Source organism: Labrus mixtus, chromosome 3 (assembly GCF_963584025.1).
Source record: "Labrus mixtus chromosome 3, fLabMix1.1, whole genome shotgun sequence".
Classification (NCBI taxonomy): Eukaryota; Metazoa; Chordata; class Actinopteri; order Labriformes; family Labridae; genus Labrus; species Labrus mixtus.
The window spans coordinates 14,968,723-14,987,834 of record NC_083614.1 but is presented as its reverse complement, the minus strand read 5'-3'; the positions used below and the strand labels follow the sequence as shown (position 1 = coordinate 14,987,834).

The 19,112-nt window shown below is 40.6% G+C and overlaps 2 protein-coding genes across 2 annotated transcripts; both read right to left on the bottom strand.

Moving 5' to 3' along the window:
- Positions 1-7,984: 7,984 nt before the first annotated feature.
- On the bottom strand, positions 7,985-10,319 carry foxd2 (forkhead box D2). The gene has a single exon (XM_061033158.1). It carries the CDS (start codon positions 9,835-9,837, stop codon positions 8,740-8,742), a length of 1,098 nt encoding a protein of 365 aa, XP_060889141.1. The 5' UTR covers positions 9,838-10,319; the 3' UTR covers positions 7,985-8,739.
- A 5,969-nt stretch (positions 10,320-16,288) lies between these two features.
- foxe3 (forkhead box E3) lies at positions 16,289-18,882 on the bottom strand. Its single transcript, XM_061034996.1, has one exon. It carries the CDS (start codon positions 18,759-18,761, stop codon positions 17,514-17,516), a length of 1,248 nt encoding a protein of 415 aa, XP_060890979.1. The 5' UTR covers positions 18,762-18,882; the 3' UTR covers positions 16,289-17,513.
- Between the last annotated feature and the right edge of the window lie 230 nt (positions 18,883-19,112).

Below are 19,112 nucleotides of genomic sequence, written 5' to 3'. Positions count from 1 at the left end.
TGATTGGAGAGAGCATTTTTAAATGTTGGAGCTGGATATGACCAATGAAAAGTTTACACATGGCTACCAAGCATTATCCACATACTCCACTTGCACTCACTGTAAGAACGCCATTAAAGAGAAGAATCCAAATTGAATGTTGATTACGTTGCTTTAAAAGGTTAGAAATCCGTCACCAAAGCAACAATGTCTTGGTGGTATTCTCTGAAATAAGGCATGTCGGAAGAACCGCTTTTCTTCCCTTCCTGTCTCTCCAACACACATACACACACTTCTGCTCTCAATCTGCTTAGATCTGCAACATCTAACTGCCACTTAACCTCACTTTCTCTACTTACCCATCTGCTCGCCCCTTCAGCTTCCAATCCATCATGCAGCCGCGCTTCTAGCTCTTTGAAATGACTGTACTAGTCATGAACAACATTAACCCCCCATCATAATACACACACACACACACACACACACACACACACACACACGTATGTGATAGATGCCCCTTTACCTCTACTCAGGGTACAATCTCAGCCTACTTCACCCCTGCATCAGCCTCTCAGTGTGCAGGCTGTTGTTTCTCTGTTCTACTTCCCTTCCTTTATATGTGACATCGCTCCTCCATAAGAAGCCTCAGAGTGGTCCCATCATCTTTGGCCTTTTTATTCAATTCCCCTTTGAACCTTGGTGTTTTCTAGACTTTCTTGCACATACAGAAACACAGAGGTAAAATCCCAACCCAAGAATATATAACAATAAAACACAATTATGCACCCTTCTTTATTGTCTGTGTGTGTAGACTGGGATTAAAGGATAAACAGGGGAAATAAACAAAACCACATTCTATGCATGTTTTTGTTCTTTCTGAGCCCATGTTGATATCAGTATTTATTTGAGTCTAGGTCTTCATGTGTGTGGTGTTTGAGAAGGTCTTTCTAGGGCAAAAATGCACCAGCTGCTATTCATAAGACTTTTTATGATGTTTTGTCTACCTGCAAATGCATTGTAACTCTTAACCACATAAAGCTGAGCAGGATCATCATGTACTGATGTGAAGAGAATTTTTAAAGCCTCCTGATATACTAACTTTAATATTTGCGCCATTTATAGAGGGGATAAGAGGTTAATTTTGCAGCTTTAAACATGCACAATCAGACAAACTGCACAGGACTTTCCTGCATGTGGGGCTCACACGGTTGCCCTGGAGTGTCTTTGCGTGGAGATGTAGAGAATAAATTGCCAAAAAAAAAACTACTACAGCTATAATAACACTATTGAGAAGAATATACTGTGAAAATAACAAAGGTTGTGTTACCTGTAGCCCTCCCTCTTGGTTTTTTCCTCCCTCTGACTCTTCCTGTACAATGTGCCTCTCCAGTGAAGTGGCTGCTCGTAGACTGTGATGCTGCTGACTCCATAACTGCTGTTGTGACTCCTCAGGGCTCTTATGTGCTGGAGAATCATATGGGGCTATATTGTGTGCAATTGTACAAGCACTTTTGGTCTATAACTCACGAAGAAAAATGCCTCAATCTTAGGAGACTCAAGGTTTTCATGCTCCAGAACTAACCATGTTTGAGAGCATGTTATTTTATATCAGCCAAATAATTGTTATTTTTCCGGAAATAGCACCTGTAGTTGTTTTTTTTCCATTGGAAATGTAGAAAATACCAGTGACTCAACTCATGAGCTATTGTTTGTTATCTTTAAAAGGAGGTCATTTTTAAGCATAGCAAACTGAATTAGGACCACACAAATAATATAGTAACCGTGAACACATTTTTAATTAAATCTTTTTGGGTATTAACTCATGCATTATCTCATTCAGATTTTTTACAGGTAACAAAATGATACTAATCCTGTCTAATCCCTCAAAAAAATGACCATGAAGAAGTTTCACAGTGTGATTAACGCTGTCACTTGACAGAAGGTCCTGGGCCTCACTGCTCTCCTGTGTGTACACATGTGCTTTCCTCTGGGTAAACTGTGTGCTCAGTGCGCATGCTCGTGCTCTGCAGCGCTGCCTGCGTTGCACTCTCGTGTCCAGTCTGTCGTCAGATCGACGTTGGTGGCGGGGCGCGAGCTGCCCAGAGGAGGAGAAAGCGAGGTGTTGGAGGGGTGAAGTGTGGGGGGATGAGGGGCGGCTACAGAGGAAAGATGGTAAAGATAGAAATGGACGGCGCGGACACAGTGTCTAATGGCAGATCCAGCTGAGAAAACAAAAATACCCGAGGAACACTAAAACCTGAGGGGTGAAAAATATGCGGCTCTGGCGGGAGGTCAGATTCCCCACCGTATCTAATTCAATTTTACAAACTGTAAGAAAACACGCTGCTGCTCTGTGAGCACTGCAAGTATGCACGTTTTACACCTCAATGAAACTTTTTATTTTGGGGAAAGTTGGATAAGGAATATTTTGAACAGGATACTATGCCAATATTGCAAAAGTGAGATAAGAGGCAATACATAACAGCATAGGCCTATCTCAAAATGTTGTTTTTTTTCGTAAAAAATGGCCTACTTGCCTTTACAATTATCCTACGTTTTTTTTAGATAACATTGAGATTACATATTAAAGAGAAACTAGACACGTATTTATAAAATAGCCTAATTAGAACGTCATCTGGCTGCAGTTGTCAAACTATAGGATAATAATGCAGGTATATGCCTATTTTTTCTCTATCTTTTCAGTGAGTTTGTGTAAGGCTTAAAATCTTTATTGGATAGCCTTTTTTCCCTGTATCTAGCAGTGGATGTATCCCTGCTATAAGGCAGCATGCAGAGACGTGATAGAAGGTTAATCGTGCTGGTGGTCTGCTCCGGCCTGCTAAAGACATTAGTGCTGCATTCTGGGAGAACGGGGAGTCCCATAGACAGCGCTCACTTCTCTAAATAAACATTAGTCTTAAAAAGTTTGGCCCCACGACCTCGGCGTGATCGCATTTCACTCTGGATAGTAAACTTCAATTTTATCGCGAGGTTTCTCCTACTTTTGAAAAACACACTTTCACGCTGAAAAAGATTAGATCAACAAAGTTTCATTTCCAACCTTTTTCTGAGGGGAACAGGAGGCTGCAGTGTCCCTGGCGTGTCTTATAACACACCCGAGGAGGACTAAGGTAAACTTCAATCATTTTGTAGCCTAACCATTAGGCTACATTTCTACCATTGATTGTTATATTGTATTGCTTATCAGGAAAGCAGACAAATAACAATACTTGCATTTTCTCCCATTGATTGCACTGTGACACATGTTTTTTGTAATAAAAAAATCTACTATTTGATTTAAATGTATCTATTTTTTTTATATGCAGTGGGTCTAAGAAAGAGAAAAACACATGCATTTCCAAAAACTTATTTTCACGTTTTTCGCACAGAGCCTGAGTTTAATCCACGCTGGCATGTTTTTTTTTTTTTTTTTTTGCACTTTTTTCTTGCACTCTCTTCAACCGCAAAATGCCTCGCACTGGTTCAAATGATTGCACTGAATCCTGGCTGTGAATCTGACGCGCGTGTAACAGAGGTCAAACAGAAGAAGCCATGCAGTGATCGCCCGCACCTTACTGAGCGTGTGAGAGAGACCAAACAGCAGCTGCGCCTCTCTACAACACACTAAAGTGCTGCACACTTGCCTTGCGTCCTAACAAAGCCAAGGCTATGAGAGGAGCTGAGAAGACTCATGTTGCCTAACATGAGGTCCGTTGACCCTCAGGGGGACGTCGAAAGGCACCCATTAGGTCCCCATTTATAAATATATAGAAAGTAGGCTAAATGAATGCATGGTTTCTGCATTTAATGGTTTCAATGATCCGCGATGCTTTTACCCCGTAACATGTGTTGGAATTAAGGGGGGGCATATACGGAAGATATCAGTTAACGTGAGACCACCTGAGCTCCAATGAAATACAAGAAGATCAAAAGTCTTCCGAAGTTTTTGATCCAGCAGCTGAAAGGAGATGGGAATCAAATACAAAGACAATCCAAAAATATGCCTACATAAAAAACGTCACATTAAAAACTACATTTGCTTTTGATTTGGAGGTTTTAATTGTATATCTGCTTTTTATGAGTTAATGTGACATGGTTCAGTTCTGAATACGCGCAAGCAGCTGTCCAAGCATTTAACTCTATATAATCTCTTTTAAAGGACATGCCTATGTTATTTAAGACTATATGTTTTTACACAGTGGGGTAGGCTATGTCAAATACATGGCTGATCTAATTTATCCCAACCATCTCAAAAGACTTGTAGACGAACGTGCACGTGAATGTTTTCATTGTCTTGTAAAACAGGTGCAGAAACTGCAGATCATACATCTAGTGGCAGTGAGTGTCTGATAGAAAAACAGGCAGAGGGTTTGATCTCTTATCAGTTAGGTAAAGTGTACCGAATTCCTCATCTGCAGATCTCAGCCGCCTCTACAATACACAATTTAATCTGAAAAGTGTCCCAATCATTATACATTTAATTATTATTATTTTAAATTTTAGGGGGACAATCTGATCAAAACTTTCGAAGAAATCCTTCATTCTTGTCCGGGCCTCTTTTTTTTTTAACCTAGCAGACTTTACAGTAAACATAGTCTCTCTAAAACAGGCCTGACTGACGGGTATCACCTGCTATCATATTCTGGTGATCTGTGCAGGCTAATATCTGCCGTCATTAATACCCCTGCACCTACTCCAGAATGCGTGTACGTGGTTGTGTGTGTAGTCTTATGTTTGTGTGCCGCCACTGCAGCAGGTGTTCGTTTAGTGTGTCAGAGTCGGCGGGGCGAAGATCTTCCAAAGTTAATATTGTGTTTCCAGAGAAGATGGGGAGTTCACTGTCCTCGCTTTATTTACACATTCTAAATTAATTAAGCGCAGGATTCCTCTTTCTGTTGCAAAAACACAGAGGCTACAGGGAGACCGGCAGCAGCGCTGGGGAGGCTGTGATTTATAGCGGCTGTGCTGCTGCGGAGCCGCGGCTCCACGCTCCTCCAGGCCGGGCGGGGAGCCGCGGACCGGGCCAACATTCCTCTGCGGGGGCGATGAGGCTCATCTGACTTACCACACACATACATACAGGGAGGTGGGGGTGGGGGGTAAGATGAAGGACAATTTGTTTTAATATGAAGAAAAAAATGTGAATTAGTTGCAGCGAAAAGTTGGGGGAAAATAACAACAATGTTTGTTATAGCTACAGGTGATACATCACTAGAAAATCCAACTAAAGGATAAGCTTTAGCCTATATTTTTTGGGAGACATTATGAAACAAAGTTTAGGAGATTCTTCTAAAATTTAGATAAAATATAACATATAAGTTACATTTTCAAATATTGGAAAAACAAACAAAAATAACTGCCCTTGGACGTGTTATCCAACAGGAGCTTATTTTGTACGATATAAAGAGTGTTAATGTCATGGTGAATAAAACACCCAAAGATCTTCAATATGTCTTAATCACCCCCTCTCTTCTTCACCCAAGCTACACTAATATCAACCTTTGCGAATTGAAATTCTGGTGGGCCAATTTGGATTTTTGGTAAGGGTTAACGTGTAGCTTCATAATTGCATGGCTTTAATTATATAAGTCTGTTTATTACATTATATTATATTATATTATATTATATTATAGTCATTTAATAGTTTGATGACGAGAGTCACCTTATAGCCTATGGGTTTCTCATGGTGTCCGCACGGCCTCTGTCCTCGTGTCCTTTAAGACGCAGCCCTCTAAGAGTCTTCGATCCCGGAACGTAACGTTATTGGCAGATGAGGTAAAAGATTTGACTAAACGATTTCATTTAATCTCCTGCTGCTGTCATGCGCTGTTTAAGATAGATTCCTAACAAAAAAAACTCACATTTAAAGCTAATGTCTATTATGGCTTTAAGTAGCCTAATACGTTCATCTGTTGTTTATCATGTCATGTAATTTCTTAAACTCCCATTGCAAATCCTAAAAATAGAAAGGAAAAAATATAACCCATAAGTCTCTAAATAGCCTACATTAGAGCGCGTGCTTATGCCAAAAAAGAGCATATGGGAGCGCTTAGAAATGGATGGGAATAGCCTTGTAATGTATGAATGTGTTTTTGGGACCGTTGAGTCATATGGCTGTCACTCCACATATCACTCACTTTGTATGTCATTTAAGAAAACGTCCAAAAAAAATGACTCATATCGTCGCAGGGCCTGAATTAAGACACTTTCTCTGGTGCTGAGGACGTGGGTGGTCTAAAGTGACAACCCGCCCGGAAACGGAGATTTTAGTGGACAATTAACGTGTCAAAATACCAGTGATGATGATATCCCATAGGCAGTGACATGAAAAATTAAAGGGCGTTTAAAAGATTCGCTGTGGATGTCATGATCAGTGTTTATTGTGGTTTGAGGAAGAAGTTGCAGGTCTATTTTGGTCACGAGCCTGTAATGTATAGGCTACAGCAGAGGTGAAGAGTGTTGGGACGCATTTGAGCTGAAAAACAATAAGAATGGGATCAGTTTCATATCGTCCTCCCCAGGTCCATATGTGTGTGTGCCTTATGCATTGTATCCGCTGATTGCTATTGGTTTACTCCTGGTTCCTGCCGTTATTTCAATGGGTTTTTTTAACCACCTCTGCAAACGCCTCATGTGGATTTTAATGGACTGATGCGGTGCGTAATGACTCCCTTTCAGGGGCAGTGCGCGCAGAAAACTTTCAGAGTCTGCTAATGTTTTTCCATCTCATTTACTCTGGAAATTACATAAGCAGGTTATCAATTAACATCAGGGATCCAGCGGGAGAAGCTTTAATCAGCATCATTTCCCGAATCACTATTTATCAAATGTCCTATTTGCGCTCACAGTGACAAGAACGAAAGAAAGAAAGAAAGAAAGAACGAAAGAAAGAACGAAAGAAAGAGGCTGTGTTTAAATAAAGAGAGTAGTCATGTGTTGGTTTTCGTTTCAAAGACTTCCAGTGAGCTGTTCTGAGGGAAACAGAGGAGTCAGCCCTCCCACCCTTCATCCTTAATAATCATCTGTCAAAACAGCCACAAACTAATTGAACCGTTTGCACACAGATCTGGTAAATAAAGGAGGCTACACACCCCTTCTGTCTGGAAACATGTGCTCCAACAACTCTGAAAAAAGACCAATGGGCCTGTTTTCTGTAGCCGGACGAGTCCCACTGCTTCTTTTTATAAGTTATCCCGAGACAACACAGACGACATGAAAGCGGAGCAAAGCGAGGGCCTTTAGAGAAGATTGCTTTTCAGGCTCGAAATGTGTGTGGCGGGTCTCACAGGGGACCGCTCGCTGCGTGCACATTCACTCCCCTGGGCCGGGGGTCCACACTGACAACATCAACAAACGGCCAGAAAGCCGCATTATGGTGGATTAGGATCCTGATGAAAAATGCTGCTACAAATTAGCAACGAAAACCCCAAAAGAGCGTGGGTATATCCCCGTTCACTTTCAATTACAGAGCCCGGAGGCCTGCTCACGTCCCCATTCATCTGGGGCCTTTAGAAACTGGTCCTTTACAAGCCACACAAGAGGAATACTTGCGCACTGTGGCGTGATATTCATGACTGTTATATACCTCAAGTCGTGTTTAAAATATTTAAACAGAATTTGTGCGTTCACACACACCTAAAAAGAGCCTAAATGCTTTACTGAGGGACTATTTTCTGGTCATCTTGTTTTGAATGTGAAGTAGATTATTTATATTTACAAACTACATGGTTGCAAAAGAAATGTGCTTTTTTTTTCTTTCATGAGCAAATACAAGCAAATAAATCATTTTATCAAAGGGATTTTTTAAAATAGAGTGCTTGAAAATAACTGAAATGTAACATTCATTATAAGGAGATGAGCCCTTTCAAAATAATATACACGTTCACAAAACTTCGTCAATGTTGTCAGATTAGATTAAATTCCATTTAACATAATGTGATGCTGTTCAGCCTTCTTTTGTGAAGCAAAAAAACTTTCCATTCCACAAAATTCATAACGCTAAAGATTGTTTTTCAAATTCACAAACATTTATTATTCTTGTCATTACAACAAAAAATGACCTATGAACATTTAGGTGTCTCTCTCTATTGGCAACACATGACAGACTATGTTTCACAGAATCAGTCGCGAAATAGAACGAACAACAATTAAAAAGGTTGAGAGAGGTAATCAGCTCTTTTATACCCAAAACCACAAAGCCTACGTGTCCACCGACAACATGAAATTATATTGTCACTAATTCACCGTGTACAGGAGACTCGGGGAGGATGGAGGTGGGTGAGAGTGGGAATTGTTTTGTGTCAGAAACTCCCCCTTTTGTCTCCATGTGCTTTATAAGTAAAACCTGAGTTTGTTCTCTGTCAGCCTATGTCAACAACAACAACAACAACAACAACAGTGCCAGTTTCTCACGACGCACAAAATAAAAACAATAGAAATCATAATAGAAATTCTCAATTATATATATTTTTAAATTCGAGTGACCCTTTTTAAGGATCTGTTTGTTTTCCTTTTCTCCCACTGACAACTGAAGGCCACATCATGCCAGATTGTAGATCCTTCTCAGAGTTTCTCTCGTTTTTGTCTTTCAATATTTTACATATTTACAAACCATAAATAAACATTTCTGTCATCTTACGATGGTAGGAAATTCGGAGAAACAAACCCCACTTTGACTTCACCGAGAATGTCCAGCCTACCTTCACACAGGACGACGACAGAACTGGGTTTTTAATAAAAACAGTTTCAGCGCCATTCTTTCTAGAAAGGACAAGTGTTCAGATTGGGGGTTTTGCTGGTAAAAGTCTGAGTCTGCGGTGGTAATATGCTGTCATGTGAAAGGTTCAAATGGTTGGAAGCCGAGGCCAGTGCCGGGGTCAACATAGCCAGGATCTGCGCCTGGCTGCTCGGCTGCGCGCTGTAGGAAGAGGCGGAGGAGTTGGCCGCACCGATTATATTGTCAATGGAGAAAGAAGGCCGACTCGTGGTGCTGGAGTCCGCTTTGAGAGGTGGTAAAGACGGGCTAAGTTGTGGATAAAACGGCTTTCTCAAATCGGCTCCCAAGAGGGCAGGTAGAGGATGTGGCGCAGGGAATATTGAGGCGGATGAAGGCAAGGTGCAGGGGGCGTTAGGAAACGGGAATGAACCACCTGTGTGATGGGGGTGATACGGGTTGTGGGCTGCGTGGAAGTTCTGCAGTTGGAGTCCATAGTTGTATCCATAAGGGCCGTAGCCAAACCCGGCCAAAAAGCCACCAGAGTCCCTGAGGATTTCATTCGCTTGGTGCCTCTTGAAGCGCTTCCTCCTGCGCAAGAAGCTCCCGTTGTCGAACATGTCGGCGGAGTCTGGGTCGAGGGTCCAGTAGTTGCCCTTTCCGGGGTTGCCAGGCTCTCGTGGGATTTTCACAAAGCAGTCGTTTAGGGAAAGATTGTGGCGTATGGAGTTTTGCCAAGCGGGGAATTTCTCCCGGTAGTAAGGGAATCTGTTGCTGATGAACTCACAAATCTCGCTCAGAGTAAGACGTTTCTTTGGGCTCTGCAGGATGGACATGGTGATCAGAGCTATGTAAGAGTAGGGAGGCTTCACAAGTGCACTTTTTCTGGATTTCTCACCGATCACGGAGCCCACCTCTGCACTGGAGCTCATCTGGTCTGACGGGCAGTCGGAGCTGCTGAGCCCGGGGGAGGAAACCATCTCGACTGCGTTCTGGGAGTAATTATCGTCCGAGTCATTGTCCAAGTTAAACTCGTGGTGAATATACTTTCCGTCCTTTCCAACCGATAAATCACCCCCAACCACGTCGATGTCCACATCCTCGGACAATGCAGAGTTGTCGGACATATCCGTCCCTAATGTCATCCTTGGAGACGCCGCTGCTCTTTCTCCTCTCCCCCAAATGTCCTCCTCCTCTGGTCCGGCGAGGCTCCTGAGCGAGAGAGCGCGCACACTCTCCCTCGCCCTCTAACTACCACACAGACTTCTGCTGCAGTTTGAGCTTCAACTACTGAATGCACACATGGCTAGAATCTATTGACAATAAAATATCTATTTGACCTATGGATCTGGCGACTCCTGGTCATCCGAGGCTGTTGGTGCAGTTCCGTGCAGAGTCCTCACCGAGCATAAAACTATTTTTTTTACGCGTGACAAGAAAGTCAAAGATCGTCGATCTGTAACGAAACTGGACGTTGACTTCATAAGATGTTATTTTTCCGTCTGTGATCAGTTTCTCCAGTAGTTCATTTAAAAAAAATCTGCGTTTGAATATCCAAGTATCTGTCCAAAATGTCTTTTACGCACGGGGTTGGGTAGGTATCCAGCCAGACTCTGACACTATCCTACTTAGCGCTCAAAAGGTATTTATAGGAGCATGCTGGTCACGTGGTCTTTGAGTCACTGTTACCAGGAACTAGGTGAAACTACTTTCCAAACATTAATATAGCCTACGGTTCTGCTCTTCATTGTCAAAATCTGATTGATACAATATAAATGTTACATAAAATAAGAGAAAGCAAAATCTCATAAAATCATATTTTTTTATTGTTTTTATTTTTTAAACTAGTTGGAGATATCCCTAATTATGTGCTTAACGTTTATTCAGAATAAATTGCTAATACAATAAAAATAATATTAATAAATATAAAAACTATATCTCTTTTAAAATGACATTGAAAGTTCTTATTTACTTTTAAAAAAAACGATTTCATTTATGCACGAGGGTTCGTCTTTTTGCAGTGTTAGGTGATAGAAGAATAAAACGTACTCCGATGCGGCTGAAAGGTATCTATATAAAGAAGTCTACACACAATCAAAGCATATTTAACTTTTGTTTTAAAAATGGAATCCATTTGTTCATATCCATACCGAAATGGTTTATGATGGAAAAAACTGACAAATATCTGCAAGCAAAAGGCATAGAGGGAATTTTTATCAAGGTATCGAATGGCAAATTGATTCATTATTATACTATTTATTATTATTATTATTGTTATTATTATTATTATTATTATTATTGTTATTGTTATTGTTATTGTTATTATTATTATTATTATTTATGTTTCGACATAGGTTAAGTACAAAGTGTTAATTATCACGTTTATGCTTTATTGTTAATGTTCATGGAACTGTTATTGTTAGATCGATTGCATCATTACATTAATGAAATCTATGAATAGCGGGACAGGGCTGCTGTTCTCGTGTAAATTGATGGATTTGTCTGGGATGACTTTCCCCTCAAACATTTTGGCCGCTCGCCTAATTCCCTGATCGCGTCTCACATTTGTGTTTTCCCTTGTTCAGAAGTCACAACACTTTCAGTCTGCATTTTCAACCAAATTCCCGAGCGACAAGACATGGGGAAGTAGTCACTTGCAACCTGCTCCAGTTCGTCTACATCAGGAGCATAAAGACCAGACAGACAGCAATTGATACGTGATGTGCAGGCTGACATTCCAGTTCATTTCACAGTAGAAGCACCGAGTTATTGGGATGGATTTTTACATCATCAATCAGCAGCTGGGTTGTCTTTTTGGGTTTGTTTATTTATTTATTTATTTTTTACTTTTTATACAGCCTATTTATTCATTGATTCGTCTATACATGTATTTGTTTAATTATTCGTTTATCTATTTTCTGAACCACATATTTCCCAATACATCCACATATCGTCATTGTTTGTTCTCTGCTTTATTAGTTCAGCCTGTATTGTTGGCTCTTTCTTTATTGAATGAAACAACTGTTAATGAAGTGCAGGTCAAGCATGCACCTTGTTAAATCCTCTGCTGAAGCTGTGACTGAGCCGTGCGTCCTCTTCTCTAACCCGCCAGTCACTAACATTCAAAGAGTCCTGCACACTTTTCTCCTGGTCTCATAAACAGCCCTGGTTAATATGATCGTATCTTTCTTTTCTGTTAGCCAAACTTTTTTTGCAGTACTGGGAAATAATGTCCACATTTTACGCGTTTCTTTTATTCGACCCATATCTTTATTTCTCACAATATCACAACATAAAAGTAGCCTACGTCACAAGTTCACCGTTGAATAAAAACTAAATTTTAATGTAACATATAGGCCTATCTATCGTCTTCGTTAAAATAAATAAAAGTTAAGAAATGATATTGACGATCGATAATGAAAATGTGGTCTACGTGAACCACTTAAAGATACATAATAATTCAAAAGATACAAAATGTAAGTCCTCTTTCGTGCTACAACTCTTCCTATTATCAGACATCCACCGTCCCTGCACATGTCACAGGCATTTAGTGCCACACAAGATTTATTTTATCAATAGATCTTTATCATGGGTCAATCTTAAAATTAACATCTTTCTGTAGAATATTTCCGGTCCTTTCAATTTCCATCCCCATTCCAAACTGGTTTCTGGTCTAATGGTCCCTCCTGGATGAAGAGGTTTCTCGCCGTCAGGTCTACTGTTTGTGGTATTAAAGCGCCCTCTGCTGTTGATAAAGGGAATGAAAATCCATACAGTAATGGTTGTTGGAATAAGAAACTGGTGCATATTTTCATAGCCCAATCTAATTTGAGTGATTCAAAGAGTGGCGAGACAAGTCACAGACCTGGCAACACATTACAACAAGGTAGACCATTTTCTGAGTTAACGTAGATACCAGGGAACAAATAAGGATCCATTGGAGAACTAACTGCTGGTTAACCAAGAGTTAAAGAGGAACCCCTTAATTTAGATTGACAATAAATAAATGCTTAGTTCATAATAAAATGATTGAGGAACCAATATGGCAATCTTACTGAATGTTAATAATCAAATAATAATTTGTGCCAGGCTGTCGGGATATTAAACAGATGAACCTGTGCTGCATGTTTATCTTAAATTAACTGCACTTTAGACACTCAATGAATGACTGTGGTGCTAACTCTATGCTGCCTGTTTGATTCCTTGTCTGTTTTATTAATCCAAGCTATTTTATAATATTTTGTACTGTACTTTTAGAACTGATTTTACTCCTTAGTATATTTTTAGATATCTTGATGTGTCTATATGTCACATGTTTTCTGGCACACTGTTTGAGGCTTGGAGACCGGCATTTAGTCTTTTTCATGTATGCAGAAACATGAGCAAAATGGTAAACAAACAGAATCTTGAATCTTGTGTATAAGTTCATCAGTTGACTGTATGAATTTATTTATTTAATAGGGACGATGGAATTTCGCATAGTTTCAATACAGAAACTGATGTGCTGCACGGAGAGTTCGGATCTACCAGAGTTGGGCCTTTGGGTAAACAAACTGAGTAGAGTAAAAATGTTCAACATTCAATCACATACAACCACATATCACTATATGAGTATTCATTAAAATGTAGTTTAACATTTACAACAATATGACAATACAGAAATAAACCAATTTGAATATCAGATTTAAGATTCAAGTTGAACGTGGGTAGCTCTCTGGTTTGCTTTCAGCCCACATTTCACCTTTTTTAAATGTAATTTTAGTTCAGATGTTAATGTGTTCCAGAGTTTACAATCTCTGATGGAGAAAGCTGATTGTCCAAATGTAGAGCTGCGTAGTTGTATGTTAAAGTTTCCATTCACCATGCTTCTTACTTACACTCTTTCTGTCCTGTCTTTGAACACATCTGGGGAGAGGTTCAGGGGCTAGATTGTTGATACATTTTAGAACTAATTTGAGGAAACATAATTGCATAAAGCGCTCCAAATTAAGTAGGTTGTGTTTTTTCAATATGTAACAGTCCACCGGACAGGTTTTTTTGTCTTTTATTTTCCGGGCCTGGTTGTGTGGTGATGAAAGTTTTCTGATTGTGGGGGTGAAGCTTGAGTCCAAACTGTCATGCACAATGGGAAATGAGAGAAAATCATTGAATGCATTAACACCTGTGCTGCCTGAGTTGGTATGTAGTAAAGCAGCTAAGGTTTCTTTTGATTGTTCTTTGTTTCAAAAGTATAATCAGTGTTGAAGTGCCTTAAACCTGCATACATTCTAATGTTCAGGAAAGGGACACTGCTACTGGTTGCAAGAATTCAAATGGTAAGAAACCATTTGAACTACCTCAAAAACTGACACTGAATCAGAGCTCTCTTACGATTCAGTGCAAACCACCTCTGCGCGCAAATGCTCCAACTTTGCCCTTCCCCCTTCAAGTGAAACCAACACTCACTGCAAAAATACTCACATCATTTCTGGTACTAGCAAAAACAAATCAGGTAATGGGAGTTAATTACACACAAGATGTATAACAGTTGAATCATTTCCAATCAATTCTGTGTAAGATTTGCACTGATCCAACCAAGCCTAAATAGGTTTACCCTCTGCATAGTTTGGCATGGTCTCAGTGCTGATATGTTGACTAGAACCGCTGTAATGATTCATGATCACAACAAACCCACCAAGTAAAAAGAGACTGATTATCTTGCTTTTGCTTCCATCTAGTGGGGGGAAATATATAACATAACATATAACAGCTCCAAACATGTTGTCTAATCTGCAGCTACTGAAAACACACTTGTTGTGTTTCACAGGAGGCATCATGAGGTTTGTCTGGTTCAGAACAAGCCTCACTTCGAGTCTGACTGGCGGAAGGACTGCTTTAAAATCATCTGTAAAGCTACCGGTCATGAAATATCAGAATCATTAATTAAGTATTCCTGATTCTGATTCTGAAATATATGGATCAAGGTAAATTCAGCTCTGTTTTTGTTTTCATTAAGATTTCCTGGGGCGCTGGTGGTGCAGTGCGCAATGCACACGTCCCATGTATGGAGGCTGTAGTCCTCCAAGCGGGCAGCCCAGGTTCAAATCCAACCTGTGGCTCCTTTCCCACATGTCATTCCTCACTCTCTCCCTCCCTGATTTCCGACTCTATCCACTGTCCTATCTCTCAAATAAAGGCACAAAAGCCCAAAAATAAATCTTAAAAAAAAAAAAGAATTCCTTACACTCATCAGACACTGTCTTAAAATCAAACAAGTCATGTATAAGTTTTTTTTTTTTTTTTAACAGTAGCTATATATTTGATACTAAGCAAGGTCAGACAGACCCAACAGGTGGACTTGGGCTAACATGTGTTTTTTATTTTTATTTTGGGCTTTTTAAGCTTTTATTTAAAAATAGGACAGTGGATAAAGTCACAAATCACAGAGAGAGAGAGAGTGGGGAATGACGTGCAGGAAGGGAGCAACGGGTCAGATTTGAACCCCGGCCGCCCACTTGGAGGACTACAGCCTCTGTACATGGGGTGTGTGCACTAACCACTAGGCTACCAACGCCCCAACATGTATTGTTTTTCCCACTAAAAAAGTTGGAGGAACAGTAGCTGTGACTCCATATAATGATTTATGATCTATTCTTTATCCATTTCTGATTGTTTTGAGTGACCCCCACCACAATGTAGCATAATGTACATTCACCTCTGCACTCCTGTAGATGCAGATGCAATGAATAAAAGCAGGGCATCAGAACATTTAGTAAGGCTATCATGATCTGTAATATTAACAGTCCTACTATAAGTAATTGTCTAGCTTACACCAGGCCAGTAAATGTTTTGTAAGTTTCACCTTTGGCCTCGGAGCCATATTGATCACTACAGACGTTTATAACCTCAACAAACAACACACTGAGAGTTTTTCATTTCTACATTGACCTCTCTGTCTCTACTTGTAAATTGCTTTTGTGAGTTGTTCTTTTTGGACAACATTTATTAAGGTCAACATGTTACCACTGACACAGTCACAGACTTATCTCTCCATGCTTCAAATTGTAACTCTAGCTTCAAAGAATGAACAGCCTGTTTTTTTGTCACCAGCAGTCACAATTAAACTATCTTTCATGGTTTTTAAATGATTTCAGATGAAGCACTTTTCACAAATAATGATAAGCGTGTGACTTTTTGGTTTGTTAGTCATGTTTTCAGGTTTTGATCAATTTTATTTATTGAGAGTTAATTCATGTTTAGCAGTTTTCATTTTTCCAAACAAAACAAACAGGGAAAAGTAATCAACATGCAGTTTGAACCCAAAAAGCTTACTGTAGATAATTGTTGAGAGCTGAACAATGAGCTGATTTGTGCTTTTGATACTCGAATAAATATTGAATGCGCACTAAAAAATGTATATGTAAATCCATTACAAGCCTTAAATATTCTGAGCATCTTAAAACTCATAGATATAGCCTACCATTTAACATCAAATCAATCAAATGATCCTAAAAGTCAAAGTTAATAAACGAAACTCTTCTGGAGGGTATATAAAACAAAATAAGGAATATATATAGGAAATTATCATAAACATTTTATTTATTTTTTTAACAAGGGAGGTCAACTGTGACAAAGGTTGTGTGCAGGTGTTAAAAACTAACAGATACTCCAAAGTGTAATACTGAGTTAGACATTTCTGTCTTTATGATATGTAGAGGGGCTGTGGTGCAGATTGAAGAAGAATTTGAACATTTTGCATCACCGATACTTTATTTCTACAGGTGTTCCAGCTCCAGTTAATTAATCGATAATACTTTACACTACTATCATTTGAATTATTTTTTTTCTATTCTTTCTTTTAATTTTGTGATGCTTATTATTTTTTTTAAACTGTTAAATATTTTGACTTTAGGTAAGCCCTATAACTTATTTCCCCCCTTGTGTCTTCTTTGTAGGCTACTACATTTTACATTAACACATTTGAATGGAAAAAAACATTCACCCTTTTAAATAAAAAAAAAGAAAATTCATGCTGCTTATCTAATGTCTACCTTTGGTTAGTAAATGAAAATATATGAAACATGATCCTTCGAATACCGTTTAATTTCTTCAACTAGATTTGTTTTACAACATGTCAAAATTGTAATTTCTCCATATTTCCTGTATTGAATACTTATAAAGAACAGTGAATCCAGGACATAAATGTAGTTATTTTGTCCAAATAGCTTTAAAATGAATAACAGGGTACAATGTGCTACGTTAGATAAAACAGCTAAATACAAGCTAAATAAAACAGCAGCATCATTTTCTCTTACCGATTCTAATCATTCACACAAATAAAGACCACATTTATTTAACTGTAAAAAAAAAATGAATTTATTTAACGCGACCTGTCGTCAGCAATATTAACACACTTTTCTAAAGTAAGTTTGAATACATCAACATCAGCAGACTTAAAAGATGCAACATACACATATAAACTTCAAAACGAACTAAAACACTAAATATAAGAGGCGCAATAAAAATAAAAAAACTGAGAATGGTCAAGAATGTGTCAAACGGATCTCAATGGCTTTTAAAACAGGAATGTTTTATCATAAGGCTCGGTCCTTCAGTAGGCTATTGTGGGTCTTCGGATGTAAAACGACTCACCAATTTTATCACAGGAATTTACAAGTAGTCTGTTGAATAAATCTTTGGTAAAATTATAGCTATTGGTCAATAATACAAAGAAATGGAAAAGGACTTTGTGACGATATCAGACCTGTAGGCTACTTTTAGAGGGAACAAGGGCAAATGTAGTCAATTATAATTAATCAGGGTTTCGAGGGCGTATAATGTCTCACATGTAGCGCTCTAACCCTGACGCAAAATTGGCCTGTCTCATGTAGGTGTTGTTGTAGGAGTTCATGGGGCTCGAGAGGCCCAGCAGCTGCTCTGTGTGATCCGCGCACGAGCCTGGACGCAGGGCTGGCAGGGGCAGCCTGTTCCCGGAGCAGTACACCTGAGAGTTTCCGGGGGAGAACCCGGACTGGGTCATGGCTGGCAAAGTTGGAGGGGAGGCCGGCGAGGAGTATGGGTACGCTCCACCGAGGTTTGACGTGAGGTTCCCGGTGTTCCTGCTCAGCATGTTCGCAGAGGGATTAACAGTCTGGGTTTGGAAGCACGCGGAGGGGTCGGTGCCGGTGACTGAACAGCTGGAGGTCATGGTGCCGAGGTCAGCTCCGCCGTGCAGCCCCAGAGCTTGGGAGTTTAGATCTCCGCCCTGCACCGCTGTCTGCTGGCTGATGATGTTGTCGATGCTGAACATGCGCGGCTGGGCTTGTCCAGAGGTCTGGTAGTGATGCAGCATGGCAGGATGCGGGGATGTGGCGGTCAGCTGGGACCCATACCCAGACCCTATCCCCGCGTACAGGGTGTTGGGGTACGTTGGCCTGCCCATAGGGGTCGGTGTGAAGGCGCTGGAGCTCTGCATGTACCCGGGGTAGGTGCTCACATCTGTGCGCTTGAACCTCTTCCTCCTCCTTAGAAAGCTTCCATTATCAAACATGTCCTCAGCCGCCGGGTCTAACGTCCAGTAGTTCCCTTTCCCGGGTCTGCCGGGCTCCCGAGGGATCTTCACGAAGCAGTCGTTCAGGGTGAGGTTGTGGCGGATGGAGTTCTGCCACTTCTTGGAGTTCTCTCTGTAGAAAGGAAAACGCTCCATGATGAACTTGTAAATGCCCCCCAGGGTGAGCTTCCTCTCGGGGGAGTTTGCGATGGCCATGGCGATGAGGGCAATGTAACTGTAGGGAGGTTTGCCCCTCTGGACGGGCCTTTTCCTCCGCCTGCTCCCCCCAGTTGGCAGGTGCTCCTCGGTCTGCCCCAGGGCGGCTCCATCCTCTGTGTTGGGGCTGCTCCCCCGGGGCTCCGACTTGATCAGGATGTTGTCCTTCGACCGTGCCTGCAGCATGAGAGGCGGCGGAGGCAGCGGAGAGTCCAGACTCACGTTTGGGGACATGACTACAGGACTTGCCTCCGCGGGCGAGTGCTGCGTCTCTGCGGTCATGTTGCACATGCCAGAGAAGTAAGAATAACTTGCCAGATTCATAAAAGAAACAAGTATTTCTCCTTTTTTTTTTGGAAAAACAAAGTTCAGAAAATGCCCTTCAGAGACACAGGTGACGGAACACTGCTTTCGACATAAGTAGCCCCTGTGTGTCCTGCCCTGATGTCTGGGTGGTTTGTGTCAGTCCAGGTGAGAGGGAGGCGCTGACAGTTATATAAAGCAGGGCAGGTGTGACGTCACTAGCTAGAGGCAGAAAGACAAAACCTAAAAGGACATTTTAGTAGCCTACCCCCCAGACTCATGATATCCCTATTTGACAACAAAATCACGCTATCTTTATAGAGTTCAGGTTGTTTTTCTGTCACATGGATTCAGTTTTCTGTGTTCTGTCCT